The sequence below is a fragment of the Lepisma saccharinum genome, chromosome 25, assembly GCF_977018435.1.
Source record: "Lepisma saccharinum chromosome 25, izLepSacc3.1, whole genome shotgun sequence".
Taxonomy (NCBI): domain Eukaryota; kingdom Metazoa; phylum Arthropoda; class Insecta; order Zygentoma; family Lepismatidae; genus Lepisma; species Lepisma saccharinum.
In genome coordinates this window covers 35,550,176-35,569,991 of record NC_139253.1, presented here as the reverse complement: position 1 = coordinate 35,569,991, position 19,816 = coordinate 35,550,176, and the positions used below count along the sequence as shown (strand labels likewise).

Below are 19,816 nucleotides of genomic sequence, written 5' to 3'. Positions count from 1 at the left end.
AAACAACCAAGCCCGACCGGGATTCGAACCCGGGACCCTTGGCTTTGCAGCGCGATGTGCTAACCACTCGGCCACAGGGTCGGGCTATGACGTGTAAAATAACAGTACTTTCCCACACGAGCTTTCCAGAAAATTATTTAAAATCCTCTTAATTATGACGTGTAAAATAACAGTACTTTCCCACACGAGCTTTCCAGAAAAGAATTTACAATCTTCTTAATTATGACGTGTAAAATAACAGTACTTTCCCACACGAGCTTTCCAGAAAATTATTTAAAATCCTCTTAATTACGACGTGTAAAATAACAGTACTTTCCCACACGAGCTTTCTAGAAAAGAATTAAAAATCTTCTTAATTATGACGTGTAAAATAACAGTACTTTCCCACCACGAGCTTTCCAGAAAAGAATTAAAAATCTTCTTAATTATGACGTGTAAAATAACAGTACTTTCCCACACGAGCTTTCCAGAAAAGAATTAAAAATCTTCTTAATTATGACGTGTAAAATAACAGTACTTTCCCACACGAGCTTTTCAAAAAAAATTTACAATCTTCTTAATTATGACCTGTAAAATAACAGTACTTTCCCACACGAGCTTTCCAGAAAATAATTAAAAATCTTCTTAATTAAAATAACAGTACTTTCCCACACGAGCTTTCCAGAAAAGAATTAAAAATCTTCTTAATTATGACGTGTAAAATAACAATACTTTCCCACACGAGCTTTCCAGAAAAGAATTAAAAATCTTCTTAATGATGACGTGTAAAATAACAGTACTTTCACACACGAGCTTTCCGGAAAATAATTAAAAATCTTCTTAATTATAACGTGTAAAATAACAGTACTTTCCAACACGAGCCAAAAGACTCTATTAATGACTTTGTTTTAGGAGTCTTGTGAAATGTAGCGCTCCTCTTTATGCAAATTGCAATCGGTAAATAGACAGGTAAAAAGATACAGGGGAGTGCTGAAATTCTAGATTGTTTTGTAAATTCCAAATTTCGACAGTGCCTCAATACATTTTCTTACTTGTTATTTTAAACATTGCCTTCAAAGAAAAACTTTTGCAGCTTTAAAGATTTACCTCTTCCTTTCTAGGAGAGCACCTCTGTTCGGTAAACTCACGCGATTACGGCTCTGGAGAAATGCCAAAGTGCACAAAAGTTTATCTTGGAAGAACATGATATTCAGACCCAACCAATCCGAATTTTCCGGGAGTTTCCGTTCCTTTGTTCACCTCCGAAGCGAAAATTGGAAGAACTTCGGCTGCTTCGCTCTCTCCACCTCCAATTCGTGTGTACGCCCTTCCGCGATCACTGAAATTTTGCTGACTGACCCAAGGTGGAGATTTATAAGGGGAAGCCAAGACCAAATCTCTCCAAACGCATCTAGAGCAGTGAAGATATCTTCTTTGTATTTTCAGAGCATTGTCGACATTTCTCGAGAAATTTATGTTTCTTTTCCCCCCTCTTCGATAGGAGCACATAGAAAGTAACATTACGTAAAAAGTAAAAGTTATTCGCAGATATCAGTGGCTATTTGTCTCCTTATCACGGTGTGAGGTGAACAACTTCTATAGGAGGAATATTCAGAAGTGTAGAATATGATGAGGTATGATTATCTGCTATTTCCTTCCAAGTAGATTTACATTGGTGATATTCAATACATAATGTAAACATACACAGGAGACAGGAGTATTTAATATTTTTTCTCCCGAGTTTTGAATCCCGACATTGGCATATCATGTCATCACTTATCCTCAGCTTCGAGATTAGCAAAAAGTGGTAGTAAAGCGAAGAGAAAAAACCAAATCAATCAATTTTTATTATTATTAATACTTCCATTTCTTTACATTTTTCAAGTTTATTAGTCTGCATACTCTTAACGGCCAAATCCGTAATTTTCATAAGCTTCTTGTAACTTTACTTGAATAAATTACATAATCGAAAGTATGATGCAAAAATATGTCGTTCAGATGACAGAATGCTTTGAGAATTCGACTCATGATCTCTCATCTGAAGATTCCTGGTTAGAGTCCCAGCCAGGCCATGAATATGTGTGATATTTCCATCTATATTATCTGCGGAATGGCTATCGCAACACTCTAACGACGCCAGGGGTCCCGGGTTCGAATCCCGACCTGGGCATGGGTGTTATTGTGAGTGTCCCTTCATCAATTTCATCCTATCACTCATTCTCATTTTTGCGATTAGCCAAAAGTGGCAGAATACCGAAGTAAAATAAACCAAATCAATATTATCTACTTGTTATGTAATCCCATTAAAGCTAAAAAAATACATTAATAAAATTACACAAGTCATCAAAATATCTAACGGAAGGATATAATTGTGTGATATAACAGGCGTGTAATCTAAAACCTGACTATAAAATCAATGTTCATTAAAATTCAAGAAAAATATTTCATACTCACAATATTGTAATACAGTGATGTGCCTTTTCTAAATTCAGAGTTTTGAGTTCGAATTGACAAGATATAGAACAAAGAAATTTCTTCTATAATTCAAGTAGAATTCTAATGTGAAATATTTCAAACATTCATTGCACAACATATTAGCTTTTCACAAATATCCAAAGAATACTAACAGAGAACGCTTAACAATGCAGTAATCCAAACTAAATCTGAAATCGGAAACCAAGTTTTCAAAGAATGGGAACTTCATTAGGTGAAGTCTTGTAACTCGTAGCTGAAAATTTAGCCGGCGGTTTGTAGATATTTTTCGTAGAGGACAGGGAAGAGCTAACTAATTATTTTGCTATCTCGCCGGGCTGACATTTTTTGTCGTTCCGGAGCTGTTCATTAATTTTCTACAAGATCGGGCATCCGGTCTGCCTGCAGAAAGAGGAACTTGCCGGCATGGATCAAAAGGATCGAAGTTGACGTGATGAGAGATGAGGAGGGAGGGACAGAGAGAGAGAGAGAGACAGAGAGAGAGAGAGAGAGAGAGAGAGAGAGAGAGAGAGAGAGAGAGAGAGAGAGAGAGAGAGAGAGAAACGCTCCAGATTGATGAAGGAAATGTGGAAATCAATACTTGCAGAGGATTCCTTAATGGAAGTGACCATGATATCTGGGAGTGACAGATGCATAAAAGTGCTATTTTTTTTCTGCCGCTGTTGCAGTTGAAATTTCTGATTTTTTTTCTGAGCCAAGTTTCGAAGCATGATGTGACAAGGTTTGAAGTTTCCATAAAACATATAAGCTTTCCAAATATTTTCTAAGCAACACAACAGTAATTTAATCTGTGGATTGGGCAATGATAGATATTCTATATGTATCACCAACTGTCTTTAATAAAACAGTCATTTGTTTTCAAAATTACCACTATGAAATTTAAAAATTACTTGTGGCATATGTTGAAAATTCAAGCGTTATTATCTACATTTTATCTCCATTTCTGATTGTAGAATTTACTTAAAGAACATTTTAATTTATCCATAAATTGATTATATACAGGGTCATCCGTTTGAGATGTCAGAAAAGTAAACCTTTATACACAAGAGGTTAATGTACGTATCTCTGAGCAGCTTGTTGTAATATAAGCTGAAAGGATGTAAGTTTCGAATGAGTGGAGGTTTACAGTCTTCATCTGCGTGGCGGCAGTAGCATGCATGTAATACTGGAAAATTTCGCATACCATACGACACACTGTGTGTGCTGTTGTGACGTGATCACCACCTTTGTTACCATACACATTAGCGCCGCCATGTGGCCGAAGTCTGTAAACCTCCACTCATTCGAAACTTACATCCTTTGTGCTTATATTACAACAAGCTGCTCACAGATACGTACTTTAACCTCTTGTGTATAAAGGTTTACTTTTCTGACATCTCAAACGGATGACCCTGTAATTTAAATTTGTAATTTGTTCTAAACAGAGTAGATATTTGCTTCAGTTACTCTCATATACATGGATTCTCCCCAACAGTATAGTGGTTACAGTGCCACCTTGCGATCAACCGCTCTCGGATTCGATTTTCAGCGGGTGAACATTTCATTCCACTGTAAGCTTTATGTTCTGTTCCGATTGAGGTATTTGAGCAGAAAATGGACTTAAGCATATCTTACCGAACTTTCGATACCTATTGCAATTCAGTTTTCGTGTTGAGTCAGTTTTCTGCAATTTAATTCAAGTCGGTGGAGGCACAAGTGGTTCGGATCCAACCTTAAACTATAGATCCAGTCCCATTTAGCCTTCCTGAGCATAAAATTGACTTAAAACAAAAAAACTCAAGAATGTAGTTCAAGTAAACAAAGATAATAGTTTGCTACACATTTTGACACAGTTGCATCCCCGTTTAACCAAGTAGACGCAAGAATAGCGGTGTTTAAGTCCAAAAAATTAAACAAATGCCTGCCTGCTGCTTTCCAAGTTCATTTGATTTGTTAGCACGCACCACGTGACTATACAGTACACCGATCTAGAACGTAGTGCAAACGGTGCAGGCACCAAATACAGCACGTGACACGAAATCAACGACTCAGTGTTGCACTTTGTAACCCACTAGACACTTGAGTTCAAAATTAGTCAAGAAGTGCTGCGAACTAGACGGAATTACTACAGTGTCTTTCACTGCCAATGTGGCCGCAAAGCGGCAGCTAGCTTGCCGGGAAGTAAGATCGCGTCTGCCGGCATTTAGATCCACAGCTGTACACTGACCTTTGCACTGGAAGCAACAGTATCCAGAGAGCCGGTGTCCAGATTGCACGTGTTTGTGAGTGTTAAGGCGTTAACAAGTGTTTTAGATTCTTTCGTTTTAGTTTACGTATCACTGGTGCTTTTCTGCAGTCTAATAATGCCACGCTATCCGTACAAATTAATACAACATATTTTCTGTACGATTCTTACGTCATTACGAATTCGTGTAAGGAAGTTAGAATGAGTTTTGCAGCAGAATCCCCAGATGTTCCTCTTTCGCACAGAAACGGTGTTCGGATACTTGTGAACAAATTTAGGGAATCAGGGTCTGTTCTTGATCAGCAGCGAATGGTACTGAGGAGATACTAGCAAGATTGGAACATATTTCTGAAAAATCCCTCCGGCGTCTATTATAAGAAACAGTTACTTTTCATGACATCTGCGTGGCGAGCAACCAAGCTTTTAAACCTGAAGCCATACATTAGAAAAATTGAAAGAAAATATCAGGAGAGAAATGAAGCAATTTCTGAAGAGAAACTGATACGTGTTAGTGAAAATTTCCTACAAATCTGCCGTAAATGTGTGGATGCAGGGGGACATCATTTCTAACATCTCTTGTAACAAGGTACGTGCTCATTTTAATTGTAACTGTCAATGTAATTGCACGAGATTATTTCATTACATAGCTAGCGGTTCCAGTTACGCGGATGTTGCATCCAGTTTGCCGGCAGACGCGATCTTACTTCCCGCCCGCCGCGCTAGCTGCCGCTCCACGCCCACCTCGTCGAACGATTGTATGAAAAAAAAAATACGTAAGTCGATGCTGTTCGTGTGTAGGGTTATGGTTATACTTAAGGGTAACTCGCACAGAATGTATTTTTTAAAGGACGTGCGACATAAGACTATCCTTCGGCTGTGTTGAGAGAATTTGTTTTCCTAGCAAAAACTGGTCGAAACGGCCCACTTGTCGTGAAAATCTATTAGGCATTTTTTTTTCAGTTCCCTTCTGACACACATCATGCAGTTTCTTGCTACTGATTTAATCCTAAAAAATTTCTGATTTTCCACTTGAGAGAAGAGACTTGTAACAGTGTTATTTCTAAAGAAGTTACAAATTGATTTCTTTCTCTGTATTTTCTTTTCGGATTTTATCTGAAGGTCCTTCCGTGACTCCATTAAGGAGAGAAAAGGGAAGAGAAATGCCGACAAAGTGAAAGGTTGTAAAAGTAGGCGGTGTATCTGATGTTTCAGCTGGGGAGAGAAGATGGCGGCGATGAAGAAACCCATTCTACAAGAAATCTAATGAAGACGAACCGAGGACATCAGTCTTCCACAGGAGAAGCCATACTTATGGGGGTTCGCCTCCACACCTTATTAAATGCCTCCTAGCAGAACGGGTTTTAAGTCAACGACGGAATGAAAAGTCGTAGATTAAGGCCAGTTCTTGGAGAAGATATTAATGTCTCGGGTGATCGTGGCAAGTGGAAACCCTCTATAAAATGTGCAGCGCCGGCGTTAATGAGACTTTACGGAAAAGTGGTTTCTCGGAGGAGAGGAGGGAGATGTTTTCCACGCTCGCTTCAGTCCTGGGTCCTTTGTACCTTTCAAACGTAGCTGACTTTCGTGGATGGGCAGTGGAAACCCGCAGATCTTTGTTCCTTAATACAGTTAGTTTATTGATTCATCGATCGAGTTTGTGTTTTAAGCTAACTTGATGCACAGTAAGGCTAATCGGGACTGGACCCACAGTTTAAAATGGGATCCGAATCGCTTGTGCATCCGTCAGGTATCGAACCCGGGACCCCTTGATTAGAAAGCGACCACGTTACCACTATGCCATCGGGGAGGCCTCAGTTAGTTTATCCATATGATTAGAATGTATTCATATTATAATTATTAATTATAATATGAATAATAATAGTACTTATACCATGGATGTACTGTACACACACACACAAGTAACCATTTAAATATTCAAGGTAGAAATCTGTAGCCTTTAAACGAAACTTTTCTCATTGCCATCGTATTGTATGGATGCTCTTTCCTGCAGTAGATTGGTAAGCAGTTTCCATTTTTTTAAAGGTCGACCTGGCGAGCTAGGTAAATAATCATACAAACCCATCAACACGACCCAACAGGCTTCAATATTCACTGTGAACACATTCCTTGTATGTCGTATTTCAGAAAAGATAGCCGACTTTCGTGCTACGACGGCAGGGAGTCACGGCATTGAATCCCGACCTGATCATGGCTGTTCTTTGTGTGTGGCCCTTCATCAATTTCATCACATCATCACTCGTCAAGATTAGCCAAAATTGGCAACAAAATGGCGCTAAATACGAGGCTCATTTGGAAAGTAACCGCCGTTTGGGTATAAATAAAAAAAAACGCATAGATACAACAAATTTCACTTTACATCTGAAAGGTACAGCTGTCCTCTATTTTTCAACATAGTCCGCATGTAAATTCAAGCACTTGTCATAGCGTTTCACTAACTTACCAATCCCTTCTGCATAAAACTCGGCCGCCTGGGAATTAAACCAACCTGTCACAGCATTTTGAAGATCCTCATCGTCAGCGAAGTGCTGTGCTCCAAGCCACTTCTTCATGTGAGTCAACAGATGAAAATCAGGTGCCAAGTCCGGGATATACGGGGATGATCAAAAACGTCCCATTTGAATTGGCGCAAAAGGTCTTGTGTTCGCCGAGCAGTGTGAGGCCGAGCGTTGTCATGCACGAACACATTCCCAGATGTCAGCAGACCACAACGTTTCTTCTGCATTGCTCATCTCAGTTTCTGCAAAGTGTTACAGTAAACTTCGGAAGTGATTGTCGTACCACGTTCCATGAATTTTCACCCAAAGAAATCTTATCACTCCGCGTATCTCGCATTTGGCGGGACTTTCGACGGCAGCACACATTTTGAGACGTTATAACCAGCACACGCGCGGCACTACGATGCTCTCACTAGCACAATTGGAAGCTTACTGAATCACAGATTGCGTGACGTAACGACGGTTACGCTCTGCCCACTACTACTAGCGGCATGCTACAACGGCGGTTACTTTCCGAATGACCCTCGTATAAACCAAATCAAATTCAGAAAACATAATATTTGTGGTAGTTCTTGCTTTCGTTGATTATTAACAATATCATCAGATCATGACGGCAATCCATTTGTAATTTTGGTCGGTGGACAAGTGAGTTCATTGGTCGACTCACGTTCTCTTCTCTCAACATTCTCGATTCCCCCCTTTGCATGGGTGTTCCTTTGGTAGTGTTCGTCAATATCTTACTGATTTATTTACTTTTGTTATTTAGCGTCGCTTTTCTGGCAGGACGACGACGATGAGTGATGGTATGATCAAATTGACCATAGCGGTCAATTTAACCTCAATATACGTAATTGGTCTTTAACGTCGCGATTGGCCAAAAGAGGCAAGGAAATGTCGTAAAATGAGCAAAATAATAAAAAATGCATGGAGTCTCGTTAACCGACAAAAGTGGTGAATGATTAAATATATGAGGGGAGAGGTGTAAAATAGTATCATTGCGCTGCTCAGATCCGAAGCTATACTCTGTTCCGGAAATCTGCGGAGCAAGGCCACGCATAAAGGTAGGGAAGGGGTGAAAGCTGGTGGGTGGAGCGAAGCAATACGCGCTGCTCTTAACTGCTGTTAGCTGTACCCTCTTCCCATCCCACGAGTTCATTGGTCGAGCCCTCTCGAGTCACATCTTGCGCAGAGACTTGTTTTCGTTCGCCTGCTCCAGAGATAGGTGGGACAATGTGTAAGAAATAGCCTCACTTTGGGCATTATGGAGAGATTCAAATGACGCCCTCATCAAAGTGCTTCGCTCCCAGCTATTATCCCCTTCCACGTCCACCCGTCGAGCACCCATTAAACACCACAGAACGGGAGGAACGTGGGAGACACGCTGGTCCTACCCCAATTACACCTGCCTACGCATTAGTCGGCCAGATAGAATGGGCCCCCTGCATGTGGCACCCGTGACTGTTAACGCTCCGTCGGTCTGCTTAGCAATCGCAAGTGGAGTGTTCCGCACGAATGGTACTTACCGCGACTTCCGCTTCAAAGTCCGAAACAGTTTACTCACTGAAGCATCTCAGAGGTTAGGAAACGCTATTTCAACGCTACGAATGTACGAGTGTCCGTTTGAAACATCGGATTGCGGTGAAACTTGGTAGAGTGGCTATATAGAGACCATGGGAAAGCGAATGCTGACGGAGAAAAAGAGTTCAAACCGATAGAAGCTAATGGATAAATATAATAATATATTTGCTTTTAAATTATTTCATCTGGGCGTGCACAATTTCGTAAAAAATAAATAAACGAAACCTTTGCCAAATTTTCAAGACAAAAGAACCAATTTTCCAGATTAAATCATTAGGTTAATAATGTGAAGATAAACTGAAATGATAGAGGGAGGAAAGCAAGTAATTATAAGAAGTGAGTTTCCATGTAATATTTGAAATGTATTGACTAATTATTAACAGAGAATTATTTTTTCTAAAAATTAATAAAGAATTATAGTACAAATAATACATAACTATGGTAAAATTTTGCAATATATTACTTCACATAACTGTACCAAACATTTCCGAATAAATGGTAAGAAGACAGGGAAAAATACCAGTAGTCACTTATTGTAGTATATTTCTATACTGTAAAGAGTTCAAAACAGGACCCTTTTCCCACTAGAGTATTTAATATACTACCGGTAATACTCAGTATATCGAAGTTAAGTATTGTGAGTTTTCAATAAATTTAAAATTTCTTTCTTGTCCTCTTTATTCTTTCTTTTTTTGGGGGGTATTCAAAAACTCACCTTTATTGCACTACTACAAGAAAGCCTTATTTTTCCACAAAAAAATTAAATTTTCCTGATATTCCTACGACTTTTCAAGTTTTCTAGACTGGTGGATAGACACTGTGATAAAGAACTTCAGACTCTAATGGTAATTGCAATTTACTTGACATACGGTGATTTGTGATTGATTTGGTGTTTTAGGTCCACTTTATGCACAGTAAGGCTAATCGGGACTGGACCTACAGTTTAAAGTGGGATCCGAACCACTTGTGTCTCCACCGGGTATCGAACACTTGACATACGGAATTCTCGACACGAGCAGAGCACATTAAAGCAAAAGGGGAGTTGTAATCAATATACATTTTCATAAAATAAAATGATTTGAACATCGACAATTGCATGAATTCGACAATAGAAAATCATTTAAAAAAAAATGTTTGTTTAAAAGCAAATCCGACAGATTTAACTTCATGCAGGAAAAAAATGAGGTGGCAAGTAATTTGTGAATTGTAAAGCTTTAATGGATTTACAATGCATTCGTGCAAGAACTTTAAGACTGAATTAATGAGATCCAGATAAGAATACCAAGTGTATAACATGTAGCACGTGTGGAAAGTTATTTCACTTAAAATGTATACAGTTAACAGCATTGTATTCCAGAATTTCTGATACATCTCAACAGTACGTGTGTAAGGTGTGTTATCCGATGTTTATCCAGAATGGGACTGAACATAATAAATAGGCTATACTAATTTTACAGAAAACCAAGAGCAGATGAAGCAGCAACTTACAGAAAGTCAAGAGCAGATGAAGCAGAATCACTTATTGCCAAGACTTCTTCTCATCACGAACATCTCGTCGAACTAACCTCTCAAGTGGAAGAACAAGTCTGCAATATAAGTGATTCTACATTGGACTGCACACCACTTAATTCCTCCTCTTATACTTCGTTTTCAAGGGCGTCAGTATTTATTTTACAAGCATTAGCCACCTGTTTTATTTCTTCTCGGAGTTCAGCGCGAAAAGTAACAAGAGACTGATTGCAAACTCTCTGAAAGTGTCATTGTTATTAGCTCCTGACTTTCAGTGAGCTGCTGGTTCAATTTCACCTGATTTTCGGAAAACTGTTTTATCATTTGATCAGTGAGTTGTTGCTTCAACTGCTCTTGGTTTTCTGTAAGTTGCTGCTTCATCTGCTCTTGACTTTCTGTAAGCTGTTGCTTCATCTGCTCTTGGTTCAACCGAACGTCATTCGTCTTATGAATTATTGTCTTTAAGAATGCATTGAAATTAGTATCTTTATTATGTTCAGTCCCATTCTGGACAAACGTCGGATAGCCCCTTACACACGTACTGTTGAGATGTATCAGAAATACTGGAATACAGTGCTGTTAACTGTAGACATTTTAAGTTAAATAACTTTCCACACGTGCTACATGTTATACACTTGGCATTTTTATCTGTATCTTTACAACCACTCAAATTATCAACGCCGATTTCTGCATTATCGGAAATCGAACTTTCATCAATCATGTGTCCTTTTTGTGTTAATAGTTTTCCTTTTTCAGCCATTATTTAACTATATTACAAGAAAAACGCATAGGTAAAACTTACTAATTCGAATCCTGGAAACTGGGTCTCCAAATTATTGAAACCTACATATTTGTCAACATAAAACTAGATTCCAATAATATTTTTTTCTGTATTCATAACTTACAGATGGTACATAACTTTTTACAAACTGTTTACTATATTCGATAGTCAGCTATTTCTTTTTGGACATGTACGTTCATGAATTCATATCTTAAAGTCACCGTAAGTCAACATAACATAACATTGCAACTTTTGTGCTCGTCACAATTCTTAAATGTAAAATAAAATATTTTCATTTCACGTATGAACACGATATATTACACTAAAATTGCCGGGAAGATATAAATGTGCAACAACCAATGTCTCTGCTTTTATGCACTTAGATACACGTTGAAGAACTTATCCTACAAGTTCATCAATAAAAACTTCTGGATAAACAAATTTTATATGCTTATCAAGGCTGTTTATGCAAAAGCATTTTCACTCATAAGGGTCATAAAAGTCCATCTCAACTTACCCTAAAGACATAAGTGCCTCCCCCACCACCGCCTCCTCCACCAAGAAGGTTCTCCTTGTCCAAATCAATGATCGTGCCCTTGAAGGGCCCGTCGAACGTCTCTCGGCAATTGTTCTTGTAGTCCTCTTCATTCTGTAATAAGCATTAAGTTAAATGAAAATAAATTCTGGTGATTCTGCAGAAAGAAACGCGACTGGAGAATTATTTCAAAATAATAAAATTACCGATTTTTGTGATTATTGTTCTTAGAATCGGTATCTCTTTCATGTTGTGCATTGCTTACCAGTTTCGTTCTAAGTGGGTGATTCCAAACGAAACAAATTATTTTTAAGTGCTACGTTTCAGCGGAAACATTGCAATTAACATTTTTTCGACTTCCACTTTCAGAAATACCTGAAATTATGGTAAGTTAAAAGACAATGTTTCTTCTTATCTCATCCACATTTATATGTCTTTCGAGTAAATTATTTTAACCAACTATTTTTGTTTAGATTGGGATCTTTTCAAAGAACTGTGAACGAAAGCATGCTGTACAAGGTTTGTGAAATACAAACAACTGAAACCATATAGTAAAACGTGATGATTGATTGATTTCGTTTATTTTACTTCGCTCTTGCGACACTTTTGGCAAATCGCTAAGATGTAATTGATGAAAGGACACTCACAAAGAACACCCATACCGGGTATTTTACTAAAAAAAGACGCCTTTTAATTAAATTCAATTCAGTTCGAATCCCAGCCTACTGTCTGGCTGCCTTAGCTGAGACCATGGACGGAAGTGCGCATGCGCCAACTGGACGTGTTCATTGGCAAAATAGGGGTGACGGCACCTGAGTCAGGAAGCGGGTTCCGTGAAAATGGTCTGCTGTGGAAACAACAATGAAGTTTCAAACGTAGTAACATCCGCCAAAATACGTAGAGATGTTTACGAATTATGTAAGGGTGCAGAATGTAAAAATAGCCATCCTATTCTATATAAGCAAACAGAATATATCAGGAAAGTATTCATCACGTCACATTAGTAGATAAACTTGTTTGTAAAATTGTAAACCAGTAGCTTTGTTTTAGATCATTCAATTAAATTGATCTCCTTAGTAAATATTATAATTTGCACAAATGTACACAGCAGTAATCAGGATAGCATTCACTAATAAAAGTATGTATTATACATATAGTATTATAAATATAATAAAGAAAATGTAGTAACTGAATGCTTTGTGGCATTGTGAATTATATCGATAGCGTTTTGTAGAATGTGCAACAGGGACCTACGACACAGTTTTCTTTGTTCCACTTCGAAACGGTTTGTTACGAATTGTAAGAGATGTTACAAACATAACACAGTAAGCAGTAATAAACACAACAAGCAAACCCATGCAAGCAAAATGCCACGTTTGGTGAGTGTTCCACCTGCTTCCCCTCACACGTTTGAAATCGTACTTTCCAGCTAGTTTCGTTGCCGTTGGCCGGACTGTAGGCATTAGGGTTTTCTGTGAGTGTCCCTTCATGAATTTCATACTATCATCTCTCATCCTCACCTTCGCGATTAGCTTCACGTGGCAGAAAACCAAACCAACCAATCAATCAATTAAATTCGATCATCATATTTTGTTCCCAGTCCGATTCCGATCAGAACCGAACCAGTAAACCTTTGTTTAGAATATAATAGAATGGTATTTATTTAAGCAGGCCTCATGGGCCGTTCTTAAAACCAACCCTTGTCAGACATACAATACATACATAAAAACAAAAAAGAAAAACATAATGACCATTATAATACAAAAAAATATAATATAAAGACACAACGAGAAGATCATAAAATACTGAAGAAATTATCTCCGTCAACAACGCGTAATTAGAAATATAAAATTCAATTTTCATAGGAATGATTGTTAGATCTATTTTGCTTCTTTTAATAGCACGAGTTTGAAAACTATATTTGTTATGTATTCAATAAATAATTACAGAAAAGGGCATTTATTATTCAGACTCAAGCCAAGACCGCTCACATAACAGCCTGTGAAATAATGGTAACGATGAAACAGACAGACATTGCATGAAGTTATGCAACGACATAATCTAAGCATGTCTTCCTTACTCTTCTTCCGTGACGTTGAGATAAGTAGTGAAGAAGCACATGGCTGGAAGGCAGCCGAGGAGCCTTGCCAAGGAGAGCTCCTCATTCACTCTAAGTGTGCAACTAGGATAGGCTGGAAATAGAACCATTCCGCAAAGGCCAACAGAGAAGGGGGGAGGTTGGTATTGGTAAACTAATCTCTCTCCGGGCACTGTGTTTCAATTGACCATGGAGCAACAACATCACTCTATGAACGGATCAAGAAGAGCGATTGACATGTATGTGGCGTTAATGTCGTAACTTAATAATGATTATATAATCATTATATTATATAATTATTTGCGTATGTTGATGATCTTGAAATATTCTCAACTTCAGCATGTCGACAATCTAGCAAGATTCACATGGCTATTAGTGTATGAATGTAGTTTAGTAACGCCCTATTTGCGACTACCTCACACACACATCTTTTTGTACGATAAATGTCAACTCTTTTCTTTCATCTGGGTATTGATTGAATAGCACATCCAGATGTCGGACAAGACCAATGTTGCCAGTTCAGCTCATAATAAAAAAACATACTTTTTAATGATCATGTCCTAATTATCCCCGTAAATCGTCTGTAATGCATACAATTCGAAAAAAATATCGTTCTTTTATCAATTCGAGAAATACCCACAGACACCATCGATACACATAAAAAATTATCAAGCGACTGTCTTTTATCCATGTTTATTTTCACTTCGTACAAAAACTTTTTTACTCATTATTAACCTTTCCCTATACTGAACGTTCATATAGAGAATCACTTTCTTATTTAATGCTTAAAAAATATCCACATAGGCAAAGTTATTACCCAGTGCAAGGCTCATGTTTCTATCGCTTTTTGTACAACAGTTACGTTCTTTCAATGTCTCGGTTGCGTGACTTTTTGGACACCCTGTATTATTTCTGGTTAATAAGAGGATTATCCATAAATTCCGTTACCTTAGGATTCTTATTGACTCTGATTTTAATCATTACCGCTTGGACAGAGCCGTAGCTGAGAAGACTGAACCCGGGGGAGAATAGATTTTATCTCCCTCTCTTTGGTATAAACGTTATTTTCGTAAATTATACAGGGTGAGTCAAAATTATGTGAACACTATTTGTGAGTCAAAATTATGTGAACACTATTTGAGTGAGTCAAAATTATGTGAACAATCTGTTTTCTTTTCTATTCCAGGTTGTTAGTACCCATGACTGACATACTCACATTGGAGGAGAGAAGAGTGGTTGCAAGCTTAATGGAAGTTGTGCAGTCGGCGACAGAAGTGCGTCGAAGGTTTGCAGAACGATTTCCAAATAAACAACCACCAACTCCTTTAACAATATATAGCATTTACCAGAAGTTTGTAGCAACTGGATCAGTAGCAGACAATTATCACGGAAATGCGGTGTGACCTAGAACTGGCAGAAGTGAAGTAAACATTGCTGCAGTGCAGGAGGCCATACTACGGAGTCCATCAAAATCGACGAGACGTTGCAGTCTTGAAACAGGGATCCCACAGAGGACAGTGAACCGAATTCTATCCAAGGACCTTGGCATGCGACCATATCACTTACAAATCGTTCAAGCTTTGACTGCTCGGCAGAAAAAGGTACGAGTAGACTGTTGTGAGATTCTGGCAGAAATGTCACGGATGCAGCCGGGCATTGTTAGTCAAATGATTTTCAGTGATGAAGCTACCTTTCATACCAGTGGTCATGTTAATCGTCATAACACAATTTTCTGGGGGTACTGAAAATCCACGTATCGTTCGTGAGCATGAACGTGCATCCACGAAGGTCAATGTGTGGTGTGCCGTGACCGCTACTGGTGTACTTGGTCCGTATTTCTTTACAACCCAAACGGTGAATGCAGATGACTACTTGCAAATGCTGAAAGATTTTGCCATTCATAACATGTCCCTACAACTTAGACAAGAAGGGTATTTTCAACAAGATGGTGCACCGCCCCATTTTGCTTGTACCGTTCGCGCTTATCTTGATAAAAAGTTCTCAAAGCGTTGGATTGGTCTCCCCACTCTCCGGATCTCACACCCTGTGACTTCTGGTTATGGGATATGATAAGGAGCGTGTGTATAGTACAAAAGTGAGAGACCTCGAAGAACTCAAGGACAGAATAAAAGGTGTGATATCCAACATTTCCCCCGAAATGTGTGTTCTGGCACTAAATTGTACTGTTGAACATTGGTTTGAGTGCATTAATCGTGCTGGTGGTCAGGTTGAGACTCTGTATAACGAAAAATCTGAGTAAATACTTCCTCTCATATAGTGTTCACATAATTTTGACTCACCCTGTACTTCTTTTTAATATTAACACCCAACCCCCCTAGCCGCCTCGACCATTGTAAGGAACAAATAGCAAATAATTTGCCGCAGAGTGCGCATGTTCTATATAAATGTTTTATTTCGTAACTAGTGAAGGTCTTTAAGACAAAAGATTCAAAATGGTTCATCTAAAGTGCGCGTCAAATCTCCTGCATATGGCGATAGCCAATAGCAGCGCACTGCAGCGGTGCCATGTCGAAATCTCACACGGAAAAGAGACAGCGTGGTTGAGCGAAACGCCTTGTCACGGAACTAGGCAACGCCGCACGTCTGTGATTCGCTGGTGCTGTTCAACCGTTCAAGGCCATATGCAGGAGATTTGACGCGCACTCTAGCGTTACTTATTTCTTTGTTTAATATTTACAAGAGTCAAATTACAACCTTAAAAGTCCAATAAAAATTGTAGAACAGACTGTATACAGCTCAAATTTACATGAGGTACTATCAACTGTTATTTACAAAACAACCTCAAGGCTGCAACACTAATTAAGTGAGCTTCAAAACGCCATTTTTGTTATTTTAAAGATGGCGTCCCCAATACACACTTGAACTTGTGAAGAGGAGTGGTTTCTTGCTCTGTCAGCCTACAACTTACAGATATTTCTCGGCAAATAGAAATTCAATATCTCTGTGCATGCTTACATAACAGCAAGTTTACAATGGAGAAGTTCGACAATGGCCTCGGTTCGCAGGCAGATGGGTGGAAAGGCCCTCGCAGTGGCTCGCAAGTGACTGCACGTGCACGCCAAAGACTTACTCTTCTTGACGTATACAGGCACTAACTCAAACTTGAAAGTATATGTAGATCAGCAATAGATCTGTGCTAAAATGCAGTAAACCTGAAACCTGTGCAAACCTACATACAGAAACCTACTTGATAAGAAACTAAAACAATTGCGGTTTTCTTTTGGCTCTCCTTTGTATGTTGCTAGCCAGTATAGTGAGTGACGAATTGACGAAGTATGATTTTATAATCGACGTTTATCAATGCTGAAAATATTTTTTTCTTTAATTTTTAAAATGATGACAGCTTACTTGATAATAAAAAATGATAAACGGACACTATTACTAGTGTAGAAATCAGAGTTAAAATTGGCAAAAATACTTGACTGTATAAAATGTACGTATCATATCGAAAAATGTGTATAATGGTCGCTGCTTGTAACAATGAAGTGACAACTTCAACTTACAGATATTTCTCGGCAAATGGAAATTCATTATCTCTGTGCATGGTTACATAACAGCAAGTTAACAATGGAGGAGAAGTTCAACAATGGCCTCAGTTCGCAGGCAGATGGGTGGAAAGGCCCTCGCAGTGGCTCGCAAGTGTATAATGGTCGCTGCTTGTAACAATGAAGTGACAACTTTCGGCCCAGTAATTATCCTATTATTTCCGATTTTGACAGCCTTCTTTTCATTCAAACGTCCCTGCATCTATTTTTAGTTCTCTCTCGGTACCTTGTATATCACGTCATGAACAAATCGTATGCAATGGCTGTTTCTAATCAATAGGAATAAACTTGGTGTTGATTTTGCAGAAATGTGTTTTTTTTTGGTGAGCGAGAAACTTTTTTTACATCTCCATTCTAATTATACTAAAAAAATACGGCCATATGGTGAAAATAAAATTTAAAATGTACTACGCTTATGGCCAAAACAAAAATAATATCGTACCTAACTTATGACGTACATCTGTTGAAAAAAACTCCCTGCATACATTAGGAACACAGATATCGTTGGTCAGCGTAAACGCTAACAGAGCATTCAACTCACCATGTCAACAGATCAACGTAGCGCATCTGACTCTCTAAATAGATGGCAAACTACTTGTGTACATTCTGGACGTAAACAAGACAGCTGGAGGCGTCACTGCTCCTTGTGAAGTCTGCTAATCCAATTTTACACCAAATCTCTCGAGGGGTCACGTGGTTGTTTCACCAACAGAATTCGGTTTGTTTGTAGAGTAATACTGTGCTGTGTAAGTCCCTGAAATTTGACCTTACTTAATTTTTGTAAAGCAAAACGTTGATGTTTAGAGAGAAGGGCGACAACGCGACGAAGAGCAGGAACGGTAATTATATGATTTGATTTGTTTTATTTTACTTAACTTTTCTGCAACCTTTGGTTAATGGATGAAAGAACAATCGCAAACAAAAGGACAGTACACAACACGAGCCCCACGGTGGATTGATTATACTGGCCGTCAGTACAGACGTCAGGGCCTCGCTAGTCTGCACATGCAGTCTAGTGTGTGGAAGGGAGGTTGACATTTAAGTGTTCGTAGAAAGAGTCGCCCCTTAAACCGCAGGTGATTATACGAGTATGAAAAATACATCGAAGTACAAATAAGTCTCCGAGAACTTGAACCCATCGATGGCGAATTATTTAAGAGAATACTAGATTAGTTCCCTCACCAGAGTGGCTGAGCCTTTTCATTGGTCAAGGAGTGGTCAGTAAGACAAATATTTTTCCTGATTTACTGGAACAAAATCCGTCCTGAAGATACAATGTCATATTATGCTACTGATTGCTGTGTTCAAGATACATACAGGGGTACAGTGGCAGCGATGGATTCCAAAACCAGGGAGGGACAAGGTGGCAAAACTGGTGAGGCAAGGACAGTTTACTTTTCCGTGGTAGATACGGTTTGGCAAAAAGTGTGGGGGCATATTCCTCCCACCCCCCAATCGCCGCCACTGAAGGTGTGTAAGGGGTAACCTTCTGGTAAGGCACCTCACTTCCACGTAGTACACTCCGTTAACTGCTTCTTGTAGGGCAACGCAATTCTGTCGCCTGGATCCTTTGTGAGTGCCCCTTTACAGCATCAGCTTTGCATATTAGGTAAGGAGATGTTAGTCCTCAGAGACAGTATAGGTAATTTTAGTTCTTGTTGAGTGAATTAATTAGTTTTAAAAATGAGCAAGGAACTTTTTAAGAGACATATTTTTTTCTTATTAGAGGCTTGTCCTCAATTTTGTTTTAGTTACGGGGCTTACTGCGTCACGGGCCAAAATAGCCTATGTGCTGATGCGCCAAAACTAAAAAGAACAATCATAAGACTCATACAAAAATGCTTTTGAGAGTTTCCAAGAAGGCAACGTATCGGTGGGCATTCTAGGCAGAGCTCGAAACGGATCGGAGCGGAGAGTAACGGCGTTCCGGTTCATGAATATCTGAAAACTTACAGTTTCGTCTCGTCACTATTGTAATCGGAGACAAAGCCAGACAACAGCATGTTAACGAAAGTACAGAGTTTCTTTTCGTGAAAATTCCACATTTCAAGCCCTGGTTCTAGGTCTTTATTTATGCACGTTATTCAAACTTGCTACCTTGCATCCTCAAGGTATCTACTAGACAGTTGCATGATGAGTTAGGAGACCGTATTAGAGCTGAAGGTGAGGGGGAGAACATATTCAGTTGACATAATAAATTATGTCATTCTGTTTGCGGACTGTGTTCCGGCATTTCAAGAGTCGTGCAGACTTGCCCGTGTACATATCTACATCTTTCTGGACCAAATTTCCGCTAAGAATCTACTTTTAGAACAGACTGAAGAGATAAAGTCATAAAAACAAACATAACGACAAACGAGGAGAGGGATTTACAGAAGAGAATCACACCAATTTTGAACTTAATCACTCCAAGTCTTCACATATCACCGAGATGTTACGATCAAGGACTCCGAAAGGCGGCTGGATCAATACTCGCCACTCCATGTGGATTTCTGGAGAGGATCCCTCGGAGACTCGCAAGAACGCCAGATGCCAGG

General features: G+C 38.9%; 1 protein-coding gene across 1 annotated transcript in view; it reads right to left on the bottom strand.

The window, feature by feature from the left end:
- Alk (Anaplastic lymphoma kinase) overlaps positions 1–19,816 on the bottom strand; it is a 714,232-nt gene that overhangs the window by 68,925 nt on the left and 625,491 nt on the right. Inside the window, exon 15 of the mRNA XM_083111550.1 lies at positions 11,598–11,729. Within this exon, the coding sequence (XP_082967676.1) occupies positions 11,598–11,729 (132 nt within the window). The remainder of the gene's footprint in view (positions 1–11,597; positions 11,730–19,816) is intronic.